The sequence below is a fragment of the Pseudophryne corroboree genome, chromosome 2, assembly GCF_028390025.1.
Source record: "Pseudophryne corroboree isolate aPseCor3 chromosome 2, aPseCor3.hap2, whole genome shotgun sequence".
Taxonomy (NCBI): Eukaryota; Metazoa; Chordata; class Amphibia; order Anura; family Myobatrachidae; genus Pseudophryne; species Pseudophryne corroboree.
The window spans coordinates 813,503,349-813,529,963 of NC_086445.1; the positions used below are offsets into that span (position 1 = coordinate 813,503,349).

Consider the following 26,615-nt stretch of genomic DNA (forward strand, 5'->3'; position numbering starts at 1 on the left):
GGTATTATGTGTATCTGGCACTTTACTGAGGGCATTACGTGTATTTGGCACTATTCTGGGTGCAGTACGTGTAACTGGCACTATACCGGGGGCATTACGTGTATCTGGCACTATACTGGGGGCGTTACCTGTATCTGGCACTATACTGGGGGTATTATATGTTCTTCTTTTTGGGAGGGGGGGCAAAGGAAAGTCTCACCCTGGGCCCCTATTGGTCTAGAACCGGGATAGATAGATAGATAGATAGATAGATAGATAGATAGATAGATAGATAGATAGATAGATAGATAGATAGCAGAGGTGACACAGTGGTAGCATAGTCAATAATGAAATACTTTAGAAAAGGATGTCTGCATCACAAGTACATGTTAAACAATATTCTAGGAACACAACCTAGTATTGTGAGTAAAAAACAAACAAACATTGTGATGAATTTTGTGTACAGTTTACTTTACAATTCTGTTTACTGATCTTTCCGGCGTAATGCTCTCAATTCTCCTGGGTTCAGTGTTAGATCTAGTACAGCTGACAGTAAGTAGCCACATACAGTATGGTATGAATTTGCACCTGGCCCTAGCCATGTAATTGCGGAATAAGCTACATGGTAATCACATAATAGCTCTGTGTTTTCATGCTACATTTGCTTTCAGTCATTTGATGTTGGAATGTACATGATGCATTCCCAGTGAGGTTTACGGGACATTATACTATTGCAGGGCAAAGTGAGTGTCTTTCCTGTTTTCGCTTGAGTAACTGCATAGATACCAATGTTATAACAGTTTCCAGGGACAGAATGTTGTGAAGTTGCTGGGCATGTAATCCAATGGCTAGTCCAGAAAGACATGTTGCTCTACTTGTGGATGGTGCCACATGCAGGTTTGATAAATCAGGACTGGTGTATTGCAGCTGGAGCAACTTTAGAGGTGCACAGTTAACTATGTTTGAAGGATGAAGTAACTTTTCTTTATAGACAATAATTAGTTTCTCTTTTTCACTTTGTTGCATTTAATTATTTTATACTTTAATCTTTTATCTAGCTATTCAATATTTTTTTTTAAATTATCAGTTTAGCAATAATAATAATAATAAATAGTAATAATAATAATAATAATAATAATAATAATAATAATACTTGTATTTATATAGCACTCTGCCTCCAACAGGACTGAAGGCGCTTAGCACATATTTTTTTTAAATCTATTTAAATATTTTAATAAAAGAAAATCCCCAATATCTTAATAGATCTCCCAGCAGTAATAGATTCCCAGTGACATTGCTCATGGTTATAGTGAATCCCTCCCCTGTATTACAATCTATCATTATTTTCTCTAACGTCCTAGTGGATGCTGGGGACTCCGAAAGGACCATGGGGAATAGCGGCTCCGCAGGAGACTGGGCACAAAGTAAAAGCTTTAGGACTAGCTGGTGTGCACTGGCTCCTCCCCCTATGACCCTCCTCCAAGCCTCAGTTAAGATTTTGTGCCCGAACGAGAAGGGTGCAATCTAGGTGGCTCTCCTGAGCAGCTTAGAGTAAAAGTTTAAATAGGTTTTTTTTTAATTTTCAGTGAGACCTGCTGGCAACAGGCTCACTGCATCGAGGGACTAAGGGGAGAAGAAGCGAACTCACCTGCGTGCAGAGTGGATTGGGCTTCTTAGGCTACTGGACATTAGCTCCAGAGGGACGATCACAGGCCCAGCCATGGATGGGTCCCGGAGCCGCGCCGCCGCCCCCCTTACAGAGCCAGAAGAGTGAAGAGGTCCGGAAAATCGGCGGCAGAAGACGTCCTGTCTTCAATAAGGTAGCGCACAGCACCGCAGCTGTGCGCCATTGCTCTCAGCACACTTCACACTCCGGTCACTGAGGGTGCAGGGCGCTGGGGGGGGGCGCCCTGGGACGCAATGAAAATACCTTAAATGGCTAAAAATACATCACATATAGCTCCTGGGCTATATGGATGTATTTAACCCCTGCCAGTTTTCCACAAAAAAGCGGGAGAAAGGCCGCTGAAAAAGGGGCGGAGCCTATCTCCTCAGCACACAAGCGCCATTTTTTCCTCACAGCTCCGTTGGAGGAAGGCTCCCTGACTCTCCCCTGAAGTCCTGCACTACAGAAACAGGGTAAAACAAGAGAGGGGGGGGGCACTAAATTGGCATATTAATATATACAGCAGCTATATTAGGGAAAAACACTTATATAAGGTTATCCCTGTATATATATAGCGCTCTGGTATGTGCTGGCAAACTCTCCCTCTGTCTCCCCAAAGGGCTAGTGGGGTCCTGTCCTCTATCAGAGCATTCCCTGTGTGTGTGCTGTGTGTCGGTACGCTGTGTCGACATGTATGCGGAGGAAAATGGTGTGGAGGCGGAGCAATTGCCTGTGTTAGTGATGTCACCCCCTAGGGAGTCGACACCTGACTGGATGGTCTTATGGAAAGAATTACGTGATAGTGTCGGCACTTTACAAAAGACTGTTGACGACATGAGACAGCCGGCAAATCAGTTAATACCTGTACAGGCGTCTCAAACACCGTCAGGGGCTATAAAACGCCCGTTACCTCAGGTCGATACAGACACTGACACGGACACTGACTCCAGTGTCGACGGTGAGGAAACAAACGTATTTTCCAGTAGGGCCACATGTTACATGATCACGGCAATGAAGGAGGTTTTGAACATTTCTGATACTACAAGTACCACAAAAAAGGGTATTATGTGGGGTGTGAAAAAACTACCCGTAGTTTTTCCTGAATCAGATTAATTAAATGAGGTGTGTGATGAAGCGTGGGTTTCCCCCGATAAAAAACTGCTAATTTCTAAAAAATTATTGGCATTATACCCTTTCCCGCCAGAGGTTAGGGCGCATTGGGAAACACCCCCTAGCGTAGATAAGGCGCTCACACGCTTATCAAAACAAGTGGCGTTACCGTCCCCTGATACGGCCGCCCTCAAGGAACCAGCTGATAGGAAGCTGGAAAATATCCTTAAAAGTATATACACACATACTGGTATTATACTGCGACCAGCAATCGCCTCAGCCTGGATGTGCAGTGCTGGGGTGGCTTGGTCGGATTCCCTGACTGAAAATATTGATACCCTGGACAGGGACAATATATTATTGACTATAGAGCATTTAAAGGATGCATTTCTATATATGCGAGATGCACAGAGGGATATTTGCACTCTGGCATCAAGAGTAAGTGCGATGTCCATTTCTGCCAGAAGAGGATTATGGACGCGACAGTGGTCAGGGGATGCGGATTCCAAACGGCATATAGAAGTATTGCCGTATAAAGGGGAGGAGTTATTTGGGGTCGGTCTGTCGGACCTGGTGGCCACGGCAACGGCTGGAAAATCCACCTTTTTACCCCAAGTCACCTCGCAGCAGAAAAAGATACCGTCTTTTCAGGCTCAGTCCTTTCGTCCCCATAAGGGCAAGCGGGCAAAAGGCCACTCATATCTGCCCCGGGGCAGAGGAAGGGGAAAAAGACTGCAGCAAACAGCCTCTTCCCACGAACAGAAGCCCTCCCCCGCTTCTGCCAAGTCCTCAGCATGACGCTGGGGCCTTACAAGCGGACTCAGGCACGGTGGGGGCCCGTCTCAAGAATTTCAGCGCGCAGTGGGCCCACTCGCAAGTGGACCCCTGGATCCTGCAGGTAGTATCTCAGGGGTACAAATTGGAATTCGAGACGTCTCCCCCTCGCCGGTTCCTGAAGTCTGCTTTACCAACGTCTCCCCCCGACAGGGAGGCGGTATTGGAAGCCATTCACAAGCTGTATTCCCAGCAGGTGATAATCAAGGTACCCCTCCTACAACAGGGAAAGGGGTATTATTCCACGCTGTTTGTGGTACCGAAGCCGGACGGCTCGGTGAGACCCATTTTAAATCTGAAATCCTTGAACACTTACATAAAAAGGTTCAAGTTCAAGATGGAGTCACTCAGAGCAGTGATAGCGAACCTGGAAGAAGGGGACTATATGGTGTCTCTGGACATCAAGGATGCTTACCTCCATGTCCCAATTTGCCCTTCTCACCAAGGGTACCTCAGGTTTGTGGTACAGAACTGTCACTATCAGTTTCAGACGCTGCCGTTTGGATTGTCCACGGCACCCCGGGTCTTTACCAAGGTAATGGCCGAAATGATGATTCTTCTTCGAAGAAAAGGCGTCTTAATTATCCCTTACTTGGACGATCTCCTGATAAGGGCAAGGTCCAGAGAACAGTTAGAGGTCGGAGTAGCACTATCTCAAGTAGTACTACGACAGCACGGATGGATTCTAAATATTCCAAAATCACAGCTGATTCCGACGACACGTCTGCTGTTCCTAGGGATGATTCTGGACACAGTACAGAAAAAGGTGTTTCTCCCGGAGGAGAAAGCCAAGGAGTTATCTGACCTAGTCAGGAACCTCCTAAGACCAGGCCAAGTGTCAGTACATCAATGCACAACGGTCCTGGGAAAGATGGTGGCTTCTTACGAAGCGATTCCATTCGGCAGATTCCACGCAAGAACTTTTTAGTGGGATCCGCGGGACAAATGGTCCGGATCGCATCTTCAAATGCATTAGCGGATAACCCTGTCTCCAAGGACAAGGGTGTCTCTCCTGTGGTGGTTACAGAGTGCTCATCTCCTAGAGGGCCGCAGATTCGGCATTCAGGATTGGGTCCTGGTGACCACGGATGCCAGCCTGAGAGGCTGGGGAGCAGTCACACAGGGAAGAAATTTCCAGGGCTTGTGGTCAAGCATGGAAACGTCACTTCACATAAATATCCTGGAACTAAGGGCCATTTACAATGCCCTAAGTCAGGCAAGACCTCTGCTTCAGGGTCAGCCGGTGTTGATCCAGTCGGACAACATCACGGCAGTCGCCCACGTAAACAGACAGGGCGGCACAAGAAGCAGGAGGGCAATGATGGAAGTGGCAAGGATTCTTCGCTGGGCGGAGAATCATGTGATAGCACTGTCAGCAGTGTTCATTCCGGGAGTGGACAACTGGGAAGCAGACTTCCTCAGCAGACACGATCTTCACCCGGGGGAGTGGGGACTTCACCCAGAAGTCTTCCACATGATTGTGAACCGTTGGGAAAAACCAAAGGTGGACATGATGGCGTCCCGCCTCAACAAAAAACTGGACAGATATTGCGCCAGGTCAAGGGACCCTCAGGCAATAGCAGTGGACGCTCTGGTAACACCGTGGGTGTACCAGTCAGTGTATGTGTTCCCTCCTCTTCCTCTCATACCAAAAGTACTGAGAATCATAAGAAGGAGAGGAGTAAAGACTATACTCGTGGCTCCGGATTGGCCAAGAAGGACTTGGTACCCGGAAATTCAAGAGATGCTCACGGAAGACCCGTGGCCTCTACCTCTAAGAAAGGACCTGCTCCAGCAGGGACCATGTCTGTTCCAAGACTTACCGCGGCTGCGTTTGACGGCATGGCGGTTGAACGCCGGATCCTGAAGGAAAAAGGCATTCCGGATGAAGTCATCCCTACCCTGATCAAAGCCAGGAAGGATGTAACCATACAACATTATCACCATATTTGGCGTAAATATGTTGCGTGGTGCGAGGCCAGGAAGGCCCCTACAGAGGAATTTCAACTGGGTCGTTTCCTGCATTTCCTGCAAACAGGACTGTCTATGGGCCTCAAATTAGGGCCCATTAAGGTTCAAATTTCGGCCCTGTCAATATTCTTCCAAAAAGAACTGGCTTCTGTTCCTGAAGTTCAGACGTTTGTCAAGGGAGTACTGCATATACAGCCTCCTTTTGTGCCTCCAGTGGCACCTTGGGATCTCAAGGAAGTTTTGGGATTCCTAAAATCACATTGGTTTGAACCACTCACCACTGTGGACTTAAAATATCTCACATGGAAAGTGGTAGTGCTGTTAGCCCTGGCTTCAGCCAGGCGTGTCTCAGAATTGGCGGCTTTATCCTATAAAAGCCCTTACCTAATTTTTCATACGGACAGGGCAGAATTGAGGACTCGTCCTCAATTTCTTCCTAAGGTGGTTTCAGCATTTCACTTAAACCAGCCTATTGTGGTGCCTGCGGCTACTAGGGACTTGGAGGATTCCAAGTTGCTGGACGTAGTCAGGGCCCTGAAAATATATGTTTCCAGGACGGCTGGAGTCAGAAAATCTGATTCGCTGTTTATCCTGTATGCACCCAACAAGCTGGGTGCTCCTGCTTCTAAGCAGACGATTGCTCGTTGAATTTGTAGTACAATTCAGCTTGCACATTCTGTGGCAGGCCTGCCACAGCCAAAATCTGTAAAAGCCCATTCCACACGGAAAGTGGGCTCATCTTGGGCGGCTGCCCGAGGGGTCTCGGCTTTACAACTTTGCCGAGCAGCTACTTGGTCAGGGGCAAACACGTTTGCTAAATTCTACAAATTTGATACCCTGGCTGAGGAGGACCTGGAGTTCTCTCATTCGGTGCTGCAGAGTCATCTCCCGCCCGTTTGGGAGCTTTGGTATAATCCCCATGGTCCTTTCGGAGTCCCCAGCATCCACTAGGACGTTAGAGAAAATAAGAATTTACTTACCGATAATTCTATTTCTCATAGTCCGTAGTGGATGCTGGGCGCCCATCCCAAGTGCGGATTGTCTGCATTACTTGTACATAGTTATTGTTACAAAAATCGGGTTATTGTTGTTGTGAGCCATCTTTTCAGAGGCTCCTTCTGTTATCATGCTGTTAACTGGGTTCAGATCACAAGTTGTACGGTGTGATTGGTGTGGCTGGTATGAGTCTTACCCGGGATTCAAAATCCTTCCTTATTGTGTACGCTCGTCCGGGCACAGTATCCTAACTGAGGCTTGGAGAAGGGTCATAGGGGGAGGAGCCAGTGCACACCAGCTAGTCCTAAAGCTTTTACTTTGTGCCCAGTCTCCTGCGGAGCCACTATTCCCCATGGTCCTTTCGGAGTCCCCAGCATCCACTACGGACTATGAGAAATAGAATTATCGGTAAGTAAATTCTTATTATTATCATTATTGTCCTTTATTTATATGGCACCATGTGATCCAGAGCACTTTTCAGAGTATGTTAACAAATAGTACTGCAAAACAAAACAAAAATAAAGCTGTATACACATTATAAGATTACCTGTCCAATCTTTCTGGCTGGAACAAAAATCTCGTAAAGTATGGGAGCAAATGCCAGAAGGGCCTATCCGTCCACACTGAATATGGCTCTCTGTTCGGCCGCCCAACCTCCCTCCATCCGTCCCTCTCCTCTCTGGCAGCAGCTGCAGCGCTATAGTCTGAATTTGTGCCAGAGTCTACTGTGCATGCATAGGTCTCCAGGAACATAGCGCTCACGCCTTGTTCCCGGGGACATATGTTCTGCGCATGCGCAAATCACCAGGAAAATGGCCGCCGCACTATTTTCCTTGTGATTTAGCATTGACGCCCACTGCGGGACTCCGGAGTGGTAAGTATAATCATATGGGTGCAGGGTGTGCAGTGTGGGCCTCCCTGGACCAAGGGGCCCATGTACACCGCACACCCTCCACCCATTATAGATATGCCAATGGATGTTCCAGAACTCCAGAAAACCTAAAATTGTGAATCAAACAAAAGGTCAAGAGTTGAGTTGCAGGGCAAACTCAAAATATGCATATAACTAATTAAATCAATAGACAAAGCCAAGGATAAATTCAGGGGCAATGTTTAAGATTTTTTTTTGCTGTAATAGTTTTATTTGATTGGCCACAGGAGGAATACAGGGGAAAACGATGAACAATCAGATTCTACACAGCAGAATGCTGAAGATCCCATGACTAATCTGTAAAACCACTGTCTGTGGACAGAGAGAACCCAGTTCAAACAGAGCGATAAGTAAGAGATGCATCCTCTTTAGAGGATGAACTAGACTAGAGTCTGCTTCAAAATGGCAGCAACATGGCAAAAAAGCAATGTATTATAATGGGAAACTTATACCACTTTTATACCAAAAACCAGGTTCGACCCAGGTTTCTGGACTACAGTTCCAACTTGGGTCAGACCCTACACTGCACATTGGACCCATGTTATTCCCGAGTCAGCCCCATTTACACTGAACCCGGTCTGCCCTGTATGTCACTCGCAGACCCTCCCTTAAGGTGGACCTCTGCATACACAGCCAATCAGCAGCTTTTAAGCATAACGCGGGGTGAGCTGTTTACACTGCATCATTACCTCGGTCCAACTCTGGTAGCTGCCAGGGTCAGATTCCCTGGTCATCTTTCAGAAACCCCGCCCACCGCTCAGTGACCAGACCAGCCCATCTGGCCATCAGCCATTCTGGCATTTGCCAGAAGAACTGCCAGATGGGCAGTCTGGCCTTGCGCTTGATGCTACAATTAAAAAAATAGAACAAAAAGCAACACACCTGTGAAACACAGGTCTGTCCCAGGCTCCTGACTGTGTTGCTGTATGGTGCTGCAGTGGCACTGGGTCTGAAAGGCTTCTCACTGTGTTGCTGGGTGGTGCTTCATTGGCACTGGGTCTGGCAGGCTCCTCACAGGGTCTGGCAGCTGTTGTGCTGGGGCTTGCTGGGCGGCGCCAGGCAATGCTTGGTGTGCAGATGCAGATTGGGAGTGAAGGCGGGTGTGCCGCATGACACAGTGTGACGTCTGCCGCACATGCACGGTCGCAGTGCTCCTCTGGGAATGGAGCACACCACAGTCAGTGGAGGGAGAGAGACTTCCCTGCAGAAGTTTCAGTACTCTGAGGCTCCGGTAGCCATAGGAGCAGGGACGGATTTTATGGGGCCCATGACCTGTCCATGAGATGGGAGCCAGCCCCCTTGGGACCTGGCGGACCCTAGGCGAGTGCCTAGGTTGCCTTGCAGGAAATCCGGCCCTGCTTATGCATGCTAACCAGGTAGAAAACTGGGATGATAGCATGCCCTCCAACATTTTACACATAAAAATCGGTACAAATTCTAAAAGGGGCGTGGTCACAGCTAAAGGGAGCGTGGCCACACCCCTTTTCCTATACTTTCAATGGATATTTGGAGAGACCAAAATCGGTACAGTCCATAAAAAGGTTCTGTACCTGCCAATATGGTACAATTGGAGGATATGTGATAGAGAGAGAGGTTCCAGTGCAGTGGCGTAACTACTGCCCACGCAGCCCTCGCGGTGGCTTGTAGGCGCAGGGCTGTGGGGGGCGCCGCCACTGATTTAGCGCAGATTGACATGCGGACGAGCCGTCCGCATGTCAATCTGCTGTCTCCCTCCTTCCCTAGCCGCTGCTGTGAAGGAGGGACACGGAGGGCACAGCGCGCACCTCTCCTGTGTCCCTTCTGCGTCTCCGGCATGTCTATTGAATGAAGAGCCCGTTCGTGAGCTCTGATTGGCTCACGAACCGGCACTTAATTTAACTGACACACCGGAGACGCTGTAGGGACACAGGAGAGGCGCGCGCTGTGCCCTCCGTGTCCCTCCTTCACAAAACAGCGGGGGAAGCTGTACCTGGCACTGGGGGAGGGGGAGCATATTTGGCACTTGGGGAGGCATATGTGACACTGGGGGGTATATGTGTACCTGGCACTTGGGGGGGGGGCATATTTGGCATTGGGGGCATGTGTGTACCTGGCACTGTGGGGGAATATCTGGCACTGGGGGCATATGTGGCACTGGGAACACAGGCGTAGCAACAAGCATTACCCCCTAGCAACGAGCATGACACCCAGTGCATGAAACCCCTGGCAACGAGCATGACACCCAGTGCATGAAACCCCTGGCAACGAGCATGACATCCTGAGCATGAAAACCCCTGGCACCGTGCATGGAACCAAGAGCATGAAACCCCTGGCAACGAGCATGACACCCAGTGCATGAAACCCCTGGCAACGAGCATGACACCCTGAGCATGAAAACCCCTGGCACCGTGCATGGAACCAAGGGCATGAAACCCCTGGCAATGAGCAGGTAATTTAAAAGTAATTAGAAGCTTTACTGTAGGACTTAATGTGTAATGGGTATTGCAGTGTGTGGCATAATGTATCACGGACATTATGGTGTGTGTCATAATGTGTCACAGGCATTACGGTGTGTGGCATACTATATCACGGGCATTGTGGTATGTGGTATAATGTCTCAGGGGTATTGCAGTGTGGCATAATGTATAACGGGCATTACGTTATGTGTCACAGGCATTACGGTGTGTGGTATACTATATCACGGGCATTGTGGTATAATGTCTCAGGGTCATTGCAGTGTGTGACATAATGTATCACGGACATTGCGGTGTGTGTCATAATGTGTCAGGCATTACGGTGTGTGGTATACTATATCACGGGCATTGTGGTATGTGGTATAATGTCTCAGGGTCATTGTGTGTGTCATAATGTGTCACAGACATTGTATGTGCTATAATGTATCAGGGGCATTGCAGTGTGTAGCATAATGTATAACGGGCATTGCGATTCCTGTCATAATGTGTCACAGGCATTACAGTGTGGGGCATAATGTGTCGGGGGCATTATGGTGTGTGCATATTGTGTCATGTGCATTATTGTGTGTTGCATAATGTCTGAGGGCCGTTGCAGTATGTGGCATAATGTATACTGGGCATTACTATAAGAAGGAAAAATTACAAATAATGTAAGGGGCATGAATCAGGATTATTTTTCTTTCCTGTGGTGGCCAACGTCAGGGTGTGCAGGTTGCAAAACTGGGGTATACGGTAGTCTTTTCCTGCAATGCTACGCCCCTTTATGCGAAGCCACGCCCATTTCAACAAAACCACGCTCCCCTTTTCCATTTACTAGTGCCAATTATGGGGGATGGGGGGGGAGAAAAATTTCGAGTTACGCCACTGTTCCAGTGAGTACTGCATCTGGAGTGCCCAAGAGCATGTCGCCACCTTGAGGCTCCTTATATTAGTTATAAAACTATTAAAACTATAATATACATTTGTGTCATATACAAAGTAGCACTGGAGGAGGAGACTAATGGGACACCTTAGGTTGCTACAGGCATGCAGAATGCAGCAGATGCTTTAGTTCTGTTGTTAATAGTGCTGATATCCACCTCCTTCTTTCCAATGACCACTTGCCATCATGCAAATATTACTTTGTGTTTGTTTCTGTTACCTATCATAAGATCACCCAGACAAATATCCTATAGACAACCAATTCTCAAACACTGTGAAAGCTCTGCTTTTGCTTATCTACATTGTATGTGCTGCTTTTGTATAGCCTCGTAAAACCATATCTTCGTTTCTGTAAACTACAGCATTGTTTACAGGAAAAGAGAAAAAAATAAACTTTTCTGCCAGGAATAGGTCATTTCATCCTTTGAGAACCTGCCATTTGTACAGGCACAGCTGCACAAAAATAGGCCAATTGGAACTGATGCAGAGATGATCATACGCCTGTTTTTCGCAGCTTATGTTGTGTGAATTCCCACATGAACACACAAAGAAATATAGAGCCAAATACATTCTGAATGCATCTACACTTAGGAGCGGTGAGGAGAAACAGGATGGGAAGGGTTGTGTTTATGCCAGAGGTTCCCAAACGCGGTTCTCAAGGCACCCCAACAGTCCAGGATTTAGGTATATCCATGGCTCAGCACAAATGGTTAAATCAAACTGACTGAAGTGCTAATTAAGTCCCCTGTGGCCAAGCATGGATACATTTAAAACCTGGACTGTTGGGGTGCCTTGAGGACCGCGTTTGGGAACCTCTGGTTTATGCAAATGCGGGCCATGCAGTGTATACGGGTTGGGTTTGTTTTGTCGACACTGAGAATGTTTACTTGGCCGTTATGGTGACATTGACCATGTCAACACTCATGAAATGCTGACATGACTGGAATTTTGACAAGACTGTCCCAGATTTGCAGTGATCACATATTACCTGGTAGTGGCTAGAGATGAGCGGGTTCGGTTTCTTTGAATCCGAACCCGCACGAACTTCACTTTTTTTTTCACGGGTCCGAGCGACTCGGATCTTCCCGCCTTGCTCGGTTAACCCGAGCGCGCCCGAACGTCATCATGACGCTGTCGGATTCTCGCGAGACTCGGATTCTATATAAGGAGCCGCGCGTCGCCGCCATTTTCACACGTGCATTGAGATTGATAGGGAGAGGACGTGGCTGGCGTCCTCTCCATTAGAATAGATTAGAAGAGAGAGAGAGAGAGAGAGATTGTGCAGACAGAGTTTACCACAGTGACCAGTGCAGTTGTTGTTAAGTTAACTTTTATTTAATATATCCGTTCTCTGCTATATCCGTTCTCTGCCTGAAAAAAACGATACACAGCAGTCACACAGTGTGACTCAGTCTGTGTGCACTCAGCTCAGCCCAGTGTGCTGCACATCAATGTATAAAAGCTTATAATAATTGTGGGGGAGACTGGGGAGCACTGCAGGTTGTTATAGCAGGAGCCAGGAGTACATAATATTATATTAATTTAAAATTAAACAGTGCACACTTTTGCTGCAGGAGTGCCACTGCCAGTGTGACTAGTGGTGACCAGTGCCTGACCACCAGTATAGTAGTATATTGTTGTATACTATCTCTTTATCAACCAGTCTATATTAGCAGCAGACACAGTACAGTGCGGTAGTTCACGGCTGTGGCTACCTCTGTGTCGGCAGTCGGCACTCGGCAGGCAGTCCGTCCATCCATAATTGTATAATTATATACCACCTAACCGTGGTATTTTTTTTTCTTTCTTTATACCGTCGTCATAGTCATACTAGTTGTTACGAGTATACTACTATCTCTTTATCAACCAGTGTACAGTGCGGTAGTTCACGGCTGTGGCTACCTCTGTGTCGGCAGTCGGCAGGCAGTCCGTCCATCCATAATTGTATTATTATAATATATACCACCTAACCGTGGTTTTTTTTTCATTCTTTATACCGTCATAGTGTCATACTAGTTGTTACGAGTATACTACTATCTCTTTATCAACCAGTGTACAGTGCGGTAGTTCACGGCTGTGGCTACCTCTGTGTCGGCAGTCGGCAGGCAGTCCGTCCATCCATAATTGTATTATAATATATACCACCTAACCGTGGTTTTTTTTTCATTCTTTATACCGTCATAGTGTCATACTAGTTGTTACGAGTATACTACTATCTCTTTATCAACCAGTGTACAGTGCGGTAGTTCACGGCTGTGGCTACCTCTGTGTCGGCAGTCGGCAGGCAGTCCGTCCATCCATAATTGTATTATAATATATACCACCTAACCGTGGTTTTTTTTTCATTCTTTATACCGTCATAGTCAGTCATACTAGTTGTTACGAGTATACTACTATCTCTTTATCAACCAGTGTACAGTGCGGTAGTTCACGGCTGTGGCTACCTCTGTGTCGGCACTCGGCAGGCAGTCCGTCCATCCATAATTGTATTATAATATATACCACCTAACCGTGGTTTTTTTTTCATTCTTTATACCGTCATAGTGTCATACTAGTTGTTACGAGTATACTACTATCTCTTTATCAACCAGTGTACAGTGCGGTAGTTCACGGCTGTGGCTACCTCTGTGTCGGCAGTCGGCAGGCAGTCCGTCCATCCATAATTGTATTATAATATATACCACCTAACCGTGGTTTTTTTTTCATTCTTTATACCGTCATAGTGTCATACTAGTTGTTACGAGTATACTACTATCTCTTTATCAACCAGTGTACAGTGCGGTAGTTCACGGCTGTGGCTACCTCTGTGTCGGCAGTCGGCAGGCAGTCCGTCCATCCATAATTGTATTATAATATATACCACCTAACCGTGGTTTTTTTTTCATTCTTTATACCGTCATAGTCAGTCATACTAGTTGTTACGAGTATACTACTATCTCTTTATCAACCAGTGTACAGTGCGGTAGTTCACGGCTGTGGCTACCTCTGTGTCGGAACTCGGCAGGCAGTCCGTCCATCCATAATTGTATTACAATATATACCACCTAACCGTGGTTTTTTTTTCATTCTTTATACCGTCATAGTCAGTCATACTAGTTGTTACGAGTATACTACTATCTCTTTATCAACCAGTGTACAGTGCGGTAGTTCACGGCTGTGGCTACCTCTGTGTCGGCACTCGGCAGCCCGTCCATAATTGTATATACCACCTAACCGTGGTTTTTTTTTCTTTCTTTATACATACATACTAGTTACGAGTATACTATCTCTTTTTCTTTGCGTCATGTGCTGTTTGGGGAGGGTTTTTTGGAAGGGACATCCTACGTGACACTGCAGTGCCACTCCTAAATGGGCCCGGTGTTTGTGTCGGCCACTACGGTCGCTAATCTTACTCACACAGCTACCTCATTGCGCCTCTTTTTTTCTTTGCGTCATGTGCTGTTTGGGGAGGGTTTTTTGGAAGGGACATCCTACGTGACACTGCAGTGCCACTCCTAGATGGGCCCGGTGTTTGTGTCGGCCACTAGGGTCGCTAATCTTACTCACACAGCTACCTCATTGCGCCTCTTTTTTTCTTTGCGTCATGTGCTGTTTGGGGAGGGTTTTTTGGAAGGGACATCCTGCGTGACACTGCAGTGCCACTCCTAGATGGGCCCGGTGTTTGTGTCGGCCACTAGGGTCGCTTATCTTACTCACACAGCGACCTCGGTGCAAATTTTAGGACTAAAAATAATATTGTGAGGTGTGAGGTATTCAGAATAGACTGAAAATGAGTGTAAATTATGGTTTTTGAGGTTAATAATACTTTGGGATCAAAATGACCCCCAAATTCTATGATTTAAGCTGTTTTTTAGTGTTTTTGGAAAAAAACACCCGAATCCAAAACACACCCGAATCCGACAAAAATAATTCGGTGAGGTTTTGCCAAAACGCGTTCGAACCCAAAACACGGCCGCGGAACCGAACCCAAAACCAAAACACAAAACCCGAAAAATTTCAGGCGCTCATCTCTAGTAGTGGCTCTGGTGATGTAGTGTGTCTTCTGTCAGCAAACAATGTTCTGCAGCTGTTACCAGCAATGGCAACAGAAATCTTGGTACACTGATGTCTCTGACCACCCCAAACCACAAAACACACATCCCTCCCTGCTGTGTGCCATATACTCGCACTGTCTTTGTTACTAATCTGATAATGCATTGTCTGTCACACAGAATGCTCTGATCCGATGGACGCTCCGGCACTACACCCCTGACCTGCAAGTGTGCTGCATGTAGGTACTGCTGCTGTGCTGTCTGGTGCAGCTGCTGTGAATTATTCACGGATGGATGGTGCAGTGGTGTTTGCTCCCTCAGCTGAGAGGACACCAAATCCTGCTCCTCCTAGGCAGCCGCTGCGGGAGGTAGGGAAGGAAAAGCGCGTAATGACTCAGTTACTCTGGCGCATGCGTACTTGATGACGTTACCATCCTCACAGGGGACAGAGGTGACCAGTGGGGGTTACTTTTGAGTTTAGGTTTTTTTACTTGTTATTGTGACAACAGTTGGTGGTTGGTGGTCCTTAGTGTTTTGGGCCCATTCAAAGGTTAGGGCCCCTCAGTGTCACCCTTGTACCCACCTGTCACTGAATCTGGCTGACTCATTTGCTTATGCTACATGAATCAAGCAACTATGCATATTCTTTATAGCTGCAAGTATGCCTTAACCCATAGATATAGATCAGCAATCAGCTTTGCCAAAGCCAGATTAACAACAGGGCAGCTGGGGCACGAGTGCAGGGCACTGTGACATACTATGCGAACTGGGGCTTCTGTGTCTCGTAATGTGAATGGGGCACTACAGCGTATCTAACAGATTTGTAGTGCTGGGAGTATTTCCACATTGGAGTCTATTCATGAAGCAGTGAAAAGTTTGGAGAAGTGAGCCAGTGGAAAAGTTGCCCATGGCAACCAATCAGCTTTTAAGTAACATTTATCAAGTGCTTTCTATCAAATTCTATGTTGCAGCTGATTGGTTGCCATGGGCAACTTCTCCACTCTTTTCACTGATTCATGAATAGACCCCAGGGCTCCCACAAGTTAGTTGACCTGGGGCCCCCCAGGGCCATTTCTAGGACCGTTTGAGCTGTACAATCGCACGGGGGCACCTGTGGCCGTGCCCAGTGACTGCTGGGGTGACAGTTATCCAATACTGTTGAAAATATTCTTCCCAAAAATGGACATTATATGGTGTCAGAGTCATTACTATGTGGGGCATAATATGGTGACAGGGGCATTACGTTGTGGTGCATACTGTACAGTATAATAGGTATTACTATAAGGAGGCAAATGTAGGGGGCATGAATGAGGATTTTTTTTCTCTTATGGTGGCCAATGTCTGGGGGGGTGCAGGATTGATAACTGCGGTGTAAGGACACACCCCTTGCAGGGAGGACACCCCCCTTTTTGGTGTGCAAAAATGCCCGCGGGGAGGAGGGATATTTTTACTGTTCTTACTGGGAGCCAAAATGGCTAGAAATAGCCCTGTGCCCCCCCCCCACACACACACACACACACACACACACACCATAATCTGGCCCTGAGCAAAATAGTTGAATAATTGCAGTTGTTGACTGCACTTTTACATGTTAATAAATGATTATGGAGTTTCGCAGCCTCTGTAATGTTTATTAGTTATATGATATATTTGTCCTGTTTAGTGAAGTGGTGGTAATGTGCTCTATGAAGGAGAGCCAGTGTACGTGAACAATGATTAAAGCTGTCGCCTTTGCGCAGCAGAGGCAGACATTTTGTGGTCTGATCAAATATTCAAGAGAGACTAGCCTATCAATTCATTAGTAACTCGTGCATATTAATTTGGACTAAAGTACCTCAGTGATGCTACTTGTTTCTAGTAAATACTGGAGCAGCACACAAAATGGCTGCCTCCCATTTGTTTGTTGGTGACATATGCCCATTAAAACCGAATCCTTTCATTTAGAATCAAAAGAAAATGAAGCTTCATGTCATGAAAACAATTTTGCTCATAACCAGTGTAACCAGGGACAGCACACTTGTCCCTACAAGTTTTTGTGAATGAATGTTGCTTCTAGGCATTGCGGTACCTGTCTTGCACCCCAATTTTACTCTGGAATCTCTTCACCCAGCAATATTACTATTCCTTGGCTTCCCTTACATACTGTCCTTGTGCCATCTTTATGTGCCATGGGTGAAATCACTTGAAGTAGTTAGGTGTACACTACAGGTGTAGTACGCCGGTCAGCTTACCGACACTGGGATCCTGGCAGCATACTGATACCGGGATCCCGGCGGGGAGGGGCGAGTGCAGCAATCCCCTTGCGGGCTCGCTGCGCTCACCACGCTGCGGGCTTGGTGACGGCCTGCGGTCGCTATGTGTTCTATTCCCACACTATGGGTGTCTTGGACACACACACGTGGAAATAATCCCTGTTGGTCGGCATGCGAACCATCAGGATAGTGAGGGGGCGGGATGTTGGTGGAGGTCATGTGACCGACGGTCACATGAACACTGCCCATACAGTACATTAGGCAGTAGCACTGTGTGCACGACCCCCAGATATGGCCCTGTTCCTGGTTGCCATTGTGATTTTGAGTGCTCTGACTAGACATTGGCTTGTATGTGATGCACATTGGATATTATTTGTTAGACATTGGCTTGGTTTTGTTCTACATGGATCTATTTGGTGTGCATGAGGTTATTTTCTGAAAATTAGGCTAAAATGTATGTAGTGTGCTTGTATACAGTATGTCTTCCCAGGTACATTCAGTATTCAGCATAAAACTGGCATAATCCTGGACTCAAACCAGACAGTAATTTTATCCAATACAAACCACATGCAGCAGCATACCCACTTTTTGTCAAGGCCCAGTGAGCTTCCTTTCAGCCTGTGCTATTTCAGGGTCCATGAATCAAGACTTATGGGGCATATTTATCACAATCCGTATTTTTAATGTGGATGGGATAAATATTTTTTGCCTAAATTTGCAACATGAAAATTTATATTTTCATGCATGAGTATTTACTCGTAATGCGACCATTGGCCAGCACATTTGTCACCGGGGGTCGACAGAGAGGGATGTCAAAAGATATAGGGGTATATGCAATTAGCGGCGAATCGCGGCAGTTTTTTGTCCGTTTTTTTATTCGACACAATTCGACCGTCTAATTTCGGCAAGTGGGTGCCGAAATTGACCATATTCAATAAAAAACGGATTCGACAGTCCCGCTGACGAAAAACGGCCGATTTGACGGATTTTGTTCCGATTTTTTAAAAAACGGGGAAAAAACGGGAAAAAACCCGAAAAAAAATTGCATGGGGTCCCCCCTCCAAAGCATAACCAGCCTCGGGCTCTTCGAGCTGGTCCTGGTTCTAAAAATCTGGGGGAAAAATGGACAGGGGATCCCCCGTATTTTTAAAACCAGCAACGGGCTCTGCGCCTGGTGCTGGTGCAAAAAATCCGGGGGACAAAAAGAGTAGGGGTCCCCCGTATTTTTTACACCAGCATCGGGCTGCACTAGCTGGACAGATAATGCCACAGCCGGGGGTCACTTTTATACAGCACCCTGCGGCCGTGGCATTAAATATCCAACTAGTCACCCCTGGCCGGGGTACCCTGGGGGAGTGGGGACCCCTTCAATCAAGGGGTCCCCCCCAGCCACCCAAGGGCCAGGGGTGAAGCCCGAGGCTGTCCCCCCATCCAAGGGCTGCGGATGGGGGGCTGATAGCCTTGAGAAAATGACAAGAATGTTGTTTTTTCCTGTAGTACTACAAGTCCCAGCAAGCCTCCCAGCAAGCTGGTACTTGGAGAACCACAAGTACCAGCATGCGGGAGAAAAACGGGCCCGCTGGTACCTGTAGTACTACTGAAAAAAAAATACCCAAATAAAAACAGGAGACACACACCTTGAGAGTAAAACTTTATTTCACACCTGCCGACACACACATACTTACCTATGTTGACCCGCCGACTGCCACGTCTCCTGATCCGACGATCCGGGGTACCTGTGAATAAAATTATACTCACCTCAATCCAGTGTCCAGATATAAATCCTCGTACTTGGCAAAAAAAATAATGATTGAAGGGGTCCCCACTCCCCCAGGGTACCCCGGCCAGGGGTGACTAGTTGGATATTTAATGCCACGGCCGCAGGGCGCTGTATAAAAGTGACCCCCGGCTGTGGCATTATCTGTCCAGCTAGTGGAGCCCGATGCTGGTGTAAAAAATACGGGGGACCCCTACTCTTTTTGTCCCCCGTATTTTTTGCACCAGGCGCAGAGCCCGGTGCTGGTTTTAAAAATACGGGGGATCCCCTGTCATTTTTCCCCCCGGATTTTTAGAACCAGGACCGGCTCGAAGAGCCCGAGGCTGGTTATGCTTTGGAGGGGGGACCCCACGCCATTTTTTTCCGGGATTTTACCATTCCATCTAAAAAATAAATAAAAAATAAATAAAATATTTTTAAAAATATATAAATAATACTTGTGCCTCCCAAAAAGACAAACCAAGTACCTAATCCCTTCTAATATAAATAGATATGCTATTACCAATAAGAAACACACCAAAAAAAACACGTTTTAAATTTTTTTTATTAGATTCACCCACCAAAGTGTGACGGATTGAAAATGACGAATTTACTGTCTAAAAGCACTGTTGTCGAATTTCCAAACTTCAATTGAATATACTTTTGACGAATTGCCGCATTTGTACCATTGCAGAAATGTCGAATTTGACAAATGTCGAATTTCAAAAAGTCGAATTTTAAAGTCCGTTTTTTTGACGGAAAGTACTGAATTGCATTGTCGATTTTTTTTTTTTTTTGCGAAAAAGTCCCGTTTTCGACAATTTCGGGAATTCGACCGCAATTGCATATACCCCATAGTGATAGATAGTATCTCATGGACTACTACTGGATAATACGATCCAGAATGCTTGGTTAATCCAGCAGCACAGCATCCCCCATAGGAAAATACGGGGGTTGCATTCCCTGAAGAAAATGGAGGTATCGGCTGTGACCCCTTCATAGTACATCTGGGGGATACTTATTATTTGTGGGTAATCCCCCTCAAAAAAAATCTCTCTTTAGGGATAAATATGTCAAATAGGTCAATAGTCATACTGTCCCAACACCAGTTGTTATATGGTGGGGCTGGCGGAAACATGATCACACATTGAGGTGCGCAGTGTGATCAGATTTCTACGTCTAAAGGACACATCAGCAACTGAAATTCTTTGCCAACTTGTCGAGGTCTACGGTGATAACGTCATGTCACGTAAACAGGTTTGGTGCACTGCCTTTAATAAGGCAGGACAGACGTTCAAGATGAGCAGCTATCCGGTGGTATCAAAGGCAGTGCACCAAACCCAAACTTGTTTCCGTGACATGGCATTATTACCGCATACCTCGACAAGCTGGCAAAAAATTTCAGCTGCTAATGTGCCCTTTAGATGCAGAAATCTGATTACACTACTCCCCTCAATGTTTGACCGCCAGCACCGCCATCTTACAACTGATGTTGGGAAAGTATGACTGCTCTAAGGCACGGTTTAATGGCCGTGAGGCGAAGTAGTGGTCTACCTGCTGTGGCCTGGTGGGAAATTGGATTGAAATAGAGAACATTAAACTTGTGAGAGGTCTTGTTATCTTACTTATTGAACCACTCTTATATACACAATATGCCTGATAAGGAGCTCCATAATATCCTGTTTAACTGGGTCTAGTATATTTAGTCTTTCATCATGCCTAATTAGAGGATTCTGGGATATGTTATCCAGAGCAACCTCTCTCTCACAGGACGTTGCAGTCCTGATCGGAAGAGCAGAACAGGCCCCTGAAATTGGGACTATTACCATACAATTGAGACACTTGAGAGGTATGTTTTTGCGAGTTGTTATCCATTTACTATGTACGTTCTATAATATCTGCCTTTTTATTCTTACAAATAGTAATTTATGGGATCTACAACTTTCATTTTGTCCTTAGTGCTATTTGCATGTGGAGATTGAAAAGAAAAATTGTTCTATTGAAAAGTCTTTTCTACCGGTACACAGCGAGTCCTTTTTATTACCAGCAGTAAGGTCATAATCTTTTTCCCGTAATTGATTCTATCTCTCTGCATGTGAGTACTCTGCTTTGTGTTTCTGCTGTAGTGGTAAAAATGATTCAGATGTGCTTCCATTTGCCTTCCCAGCACAAAGGTAATACAGCTGAGACTGTATGAATAACTGAATAGAGCTCTTTTCTACACTTGTGACGGTATTGCTCTACTGGACTAGTAAATATCTGTCATACAGTTCTTATGACTTTTTAGCAAAAATACGTATACTGTAAGCCAGTAATGATGACTGTACAATCACAAAGTCTCTACGGGGCATGAGCCCAAGAAAATTCCATCTAGCATTTAGGAAATATATTAAACGTCAACTTCAGTTTGGATCTGCCCATTTATGGCATTATGGACACATATTGTGCTTGCACACAAAATTACTGAACTATGACACTAACATCAGCATGGGCAGAGGGCTTCTAAGAATAATATTTTTTAACATGTATTTAACTATTTATTGACAGAGTTTTTGACCCTTCACGTCTTGTCCAATTTTTTTAAATATACATATATTTTTTATTTTGCGGGCTCTTTATAAAGACAAATGTTCAGAAATAAAAAAATTAAAAAAACTTGTTTATCGTTCTTCCCAAAATTACATCTAGATTAGTAGTAGAACCATTGCCTTAACTATAATGGGTGCCGGGATGCCCACACCACACACCTTACACCAATGTTTAATACTTACCTCTCCAATGCCCCATGTCTGCACTGCAGCAGCAGCACAAATCACCAGGAAAATGGCTGCATGTGTAGTAGAGGAGCTCTGGGAACAAGGTGCGGAGGCCATTTTTCCAGAGACAAGCGCATGTGCAGAAGACTCTAGAACAATGCCAGTCTGTTGCACCGCAGAGAGGAGGGGGCCCGCGCGGAGTCTGCACACGGGCCTCTTACTCTTTTAAAAGGCCCTTAAACTGACATATGTTTGTTCACTACAGACATACCAAATATACCTATGTAGCTCCTCTTCCTCCCTTGCACCTCTGGGTGCCTAAACAAAACAACTGGAGGGAGAGAGGCAGTTAAATATTGTACTCCGTTGTTCACAGACGTAACGCGTCGGCCCCGCAGCACAGACGACTGGCAATATATCTAACGATATAATGGCGCGTCGCTGTGTGTGTACGGGCGGTCGGCCGACTGCCCGTACACATGCTGCGGCAGCCGGCGATGATTGACAGCTGAACTGGGTGGGCGTGTGTACACGCCCACCCAGTTCATGATGTCAGTTCCCGACGGATCGGCAAGTGTGTATGCTCAACACACTGCCCGATCCGTCCATAGATATATCTGCGGGTCAATTGATCGGCAGATATATCTACCACTGTGTACCCACCTTTAGACTTCTCACACCTCTTTTCAGATTCTCTGTTCTCTATACAGTGTCTATACACTTGGTCAGTTTCTCTATGTAGGCTGTGTGTTCGTGCAGGGCCAAGCAAGGATTGATTTGGGAAACTCCTGATTTCCTTGCAGAAAGATAAAGTGGAGAGATAAAGGAGTCTATTCCTGTATTCAGTTCGATCCAATATATAGCTTAGATAAGTAGCAGTTCATGTATACTCACCTTTCCAGTAATGCAAGACGATATTCAGGGGTCTAGCGGTACATTCTTCTCCTGCGCTCCCCTCTTCAAAGCTGGCAGGTCCCTTCTGCGCATGCACCGGAGAGGCTGCAGGGGCTGCTGGGAGGTCAGGAGGCGGAGCTAGTGCCAGGCAGAGATTAGGGAAGCATTGAGCTTCCCTGCCATCTCCGCACCAATGTTCAGGTTGCGCCATCCTGAGATGGCGAACCTGAACTCCATGGAGAATTGGAAAGCAGAGCTTTCTGTTCCTTCATGAATCGCACTCACCATGGTGATGCGATTCAGGCATGGAGTAGGGTACTTCTCCACTGTAACCCGCTCTGTGAATAGCACAAAGCAGAGAAAAGCCTTGTTTGCCGCAAAACGGGCTTTTCTTTGCTACATGAGTAGACCCCATAGTACCAAATAATCAGCTAGTAACTGTCATTTTTAAAACACAGCCTGTATAACATGGCAGTAAGGAGCTGATTGGCTGGTACTTTATCTCTCCACTTTATCTCTCTTGAAGCTTTGAAAAATCTCCCCATTGTATGAACTTTTGTAATATATTCTACGTTACATGGCTATCCAGATATTTTTTTCTTCACAAATAACTAGGAAATCCAGCATCTATCATCTGTACATTACGTCTGAGCCCCTAATTCTGCATTGCTTGATGTTTCTGTTTTGATTTTGTGATAATTCTTGGTATAAACGTGTTTGGATATTAGTAAGCTGAATCTCCTCAGGTGACATTGCTGTGCAGTACTGACAGATGGGCAATGATACACAGAGGATTTTAAGCCAATCTGACGATGTCCACTGAGCGAAATGAGAACAAGGACAAGTGCATGTGACACGTATGGGACGTTGCTCTGTTAGCGATTGTTATAGCAGCAGTCACCATTGTAATGTGCCAGGAAGGATTCAATGGTATCTATTGTTGTCCATGTAACACAGATGTTTCGTCAAATGATAGGGGACACAACAGCAGTATTGTAGCACATTACAGATAAATGACAATGATAATAAAATGTTATCAATCAGCTGAGATGACTGTTCTATAAGAAGCCTCTTTGTCATTCTCGTATTTATTATTTAAAAAGGTACCAAAATGTGTATGTGGAGTATTATTATTATTATTTTTTTTGCAATGAATAAAAATCTTCAGGTAGGCGGTGAGAAGGGAATTAATTTCAGGCACATTAGTCCTCAATCTTACCTGCCATAGGAACTGTGGGCCTAATTCAGAGATGTACGTAAACAGTGTCGGACTGGGGCATGAAGGGCCCACCGGGGGAATGCAGTTATAGGGGCCCATACTTAGGGGTGTGGCCAGACTACAAAGGGGGTGTGAAATACACAATAGTTTAGTGCAGTGTAATGCAACATATCTACCATGTATAATACAAGTGCACAGTCTGGAACCTGATCCCTAGAGGAAGCAGTGGGCCCTCAGGCAATGGGGCCTACTGGTGGTTTCCCTGGTACCCCTGTGGGCTAGTCTGACCCTGTACGTAAACCCTATGTTTATGCACATCTCTGATGTTTCTATATCTGCACTTGTAGTGCCCCAAACACCTTAGCATGATTGACGCACTGTTGGCGTTTGGGGGCAACATTACGTGTGGGGGAAGGGGGGGGGGTGCTTATCTTATCAGATCTGTTTTCTGGGCGTGCTGCTTCAACAAAATGAATTCCCCAGTCATCCAGGGTAACCCGAGGGCTACTCAGATGACCGATGATCAAGCAGAAGGTCAATGATTCGATGATGTGTCCTCGAACGATGATGCGTTATGATCCGATGATGGGTTCATACTGCAGAAATTAGCACAGATAAAACATATGACATGCACATGAAACGCACTAGAAGTATGTGAGTTGGAAGTAGTACAAGTGGTTAATGCTTTCTACATATACAGTAGGAGTGCTGAAAGCATTTTTACTGTCTTGTTTCTTTCTCACTAATAGAAATTTTGCTTACCGTAAATTGAACTGGCTGCAATTAAAATGATTGCTGTCTGGCAGCCTTATTAGCCAAATGGTTTAGTAGATTAACATTATTATGTTTGACTAGGAAAGCTATTTAGATGGATATGCTTAATGTACTTAGTAATATAAGTGGTTAAGAGTCATTTCTAATAAGCCTGCCTTTGTTTACCTGGCCTGAGAACTCCCATTCTGACCATCTCTTGGCTAAAAGACACATTTTTACAAAAGCAATTGATTCTCAGGTACTTTGTAAATGAAGAGAGACGGCAAATGATCAGACCTTTTCCAGTGGAATGTAATAGCGGACTCTTAGCTACTGTTGCACTAATTGTACTACGTTAGCGTCACAGCTTTGTAGATTATATAAAACAGTTACTATACTTCTTCCTTTTTTTGTCTTTCCACGATGTCTTATTTACTAGTTGATAACAACATGGTACTGTCATTCTTCTTGCGTGTTGCTTTACTGATTAGTCTACCTTTTGCCTTTCAGCTACAGAAGCGTTGTCACAGCCAGGAGAGCAGTGATTGCAATCACAGGATGCTGGGTCCTCTCTTTCATTGTCGGTTTGGTTCCCATGTTCGGTTGGAACAACATAAACAACTTGAGAAAAGAACACAACTCCAGTTATGGAGAAATCATTATAACTTGTGAGTTTGAAACCGTAATCAGTATGGAATATATGGTCTATTTTAATTTTTTTGTCTGGGTGCTTCCTCCACTTTTCCTGATGCTAGTTATTTATTTGGAAGTATTCAATCTTATTCAAAGACAGCTTAATAAAAAGGTATCCTCTAGCTCTAAGGACCCACAAAAATACTATGGAAAAGAACTGAAAATTGCAAAGTCCTTGGCTTTAATCCTACTATTATTTGCTCTGAGCTGGCTACCTCTCCACACGCTGAACTGCATCACTTTGTTCTGTCGGAAGTGCGAAACGCCAATGATCATCACTTATATCGCCATTTTCTTGACACACGGAAACTCTGCCATGAACCCTATTGTCTACGCGTTTCGCATTGAAAAATTCCAATCTACATTTTTGTATATCTGGAAGAAATATTTCTGTTGCAAAAGTGGAAGAAAACTTAACCGGGCAAATACTGAGATGGAGAGGTCATGTTCAAAAAATATGCTCTGAACTATAGGGGCCCTGTTTTCTATACCATATCATTCCAAATAAACAAATAACCACTTTCTGTTCAAATGACCATTTTAACAATAAATTGCTGTTTATTGAAATGTATATGTTTGTTTCAGTATTAATGTTGTTTTAAATTGCCATAATTATTCTATGCATTTATATATTTTTAATATAACTACAATGCAAACAATGTAAATATGTATTCTTTTTATTTTATTATATATTTATATTTGAACAGTCTTGGCTAAACAATAAATGTATAGGCACAAATAAGTGAATAAATATACAATTTAATAAATTATGATAATAATATTGGTAAAAAATGGAAAATTGACTCCTAATGTAATAACACCGCCACCATGTGTTCATAATGAATACAATTTTTTTGTATTTTTTGTTTGTTTACACAAATCCTGGAATCTTTGCACATAAATTATATACTGCAAAATTGTTCAAGTCTTCTAAACAAGTAAACAACATAATGTTTTATTCCCTGCATTTGAGCTGGTAATCCTCTATCAGGGACGTGCGGTGAGCTAAATTGCTCAGGAGGCACTGGTTAGCATCAGAGCCAGATTTACACGCAATATATGAGCCAAAGGGTACATGGGGGTGTTATACACAGGTGCAGCAGTATAAACTCCTGAAAATGTTGGTGAGTTTTGATTAGAGATGTGCTGAAAAGATAGGCCGTGCCTCACCTGCCATAGACTTTTTACTCCACAGTTTTGGCTATAAAAATGATTAGAATAATGCAAAGAAGATATTTCAAACATATTCTTTGTATTTTTCATATACTTTATACAGTAAAAACTCTGGCACAAACGTTAGTATGACAGGAAAGGCTCTGCCTCACCCCACTGCACGTCACTGAATTCCTCTTAACACTTAAGAAGCATGTTCTTCATGCAAGATTAATAAGGGGCAACAA

The 26,615-nt window shown here is 45.1% G+C and overlaps 1 protein-coding gene across 1 annotated transcript in view; it reads left to right on the forward strand.

Annotated features, from left to right (window-relative positions):
• ADORA1 (adenosine A1 receptor) overlaps positions 1 to 25,874 on the forward strand; it is a 151,762-nt gene extending 125,888 nt beyond the window's left edge. The window contains exon 3 of the mRNA XM_063955670.1: positions 25,033 to 25,874. Coding sequence (XP_063811740.1) covers positions 25,033 to 25,681 — 649 coding nt within the window. The 3' untranslated portion in view covers positions 25,682 to 25,874. The remainder of the gene's footprint in view (positions 1 to 25,032) is intronic.
• The last annotated feature ends 741 nt before the right edge of the window (positions 25,875 to 26,615 follow it).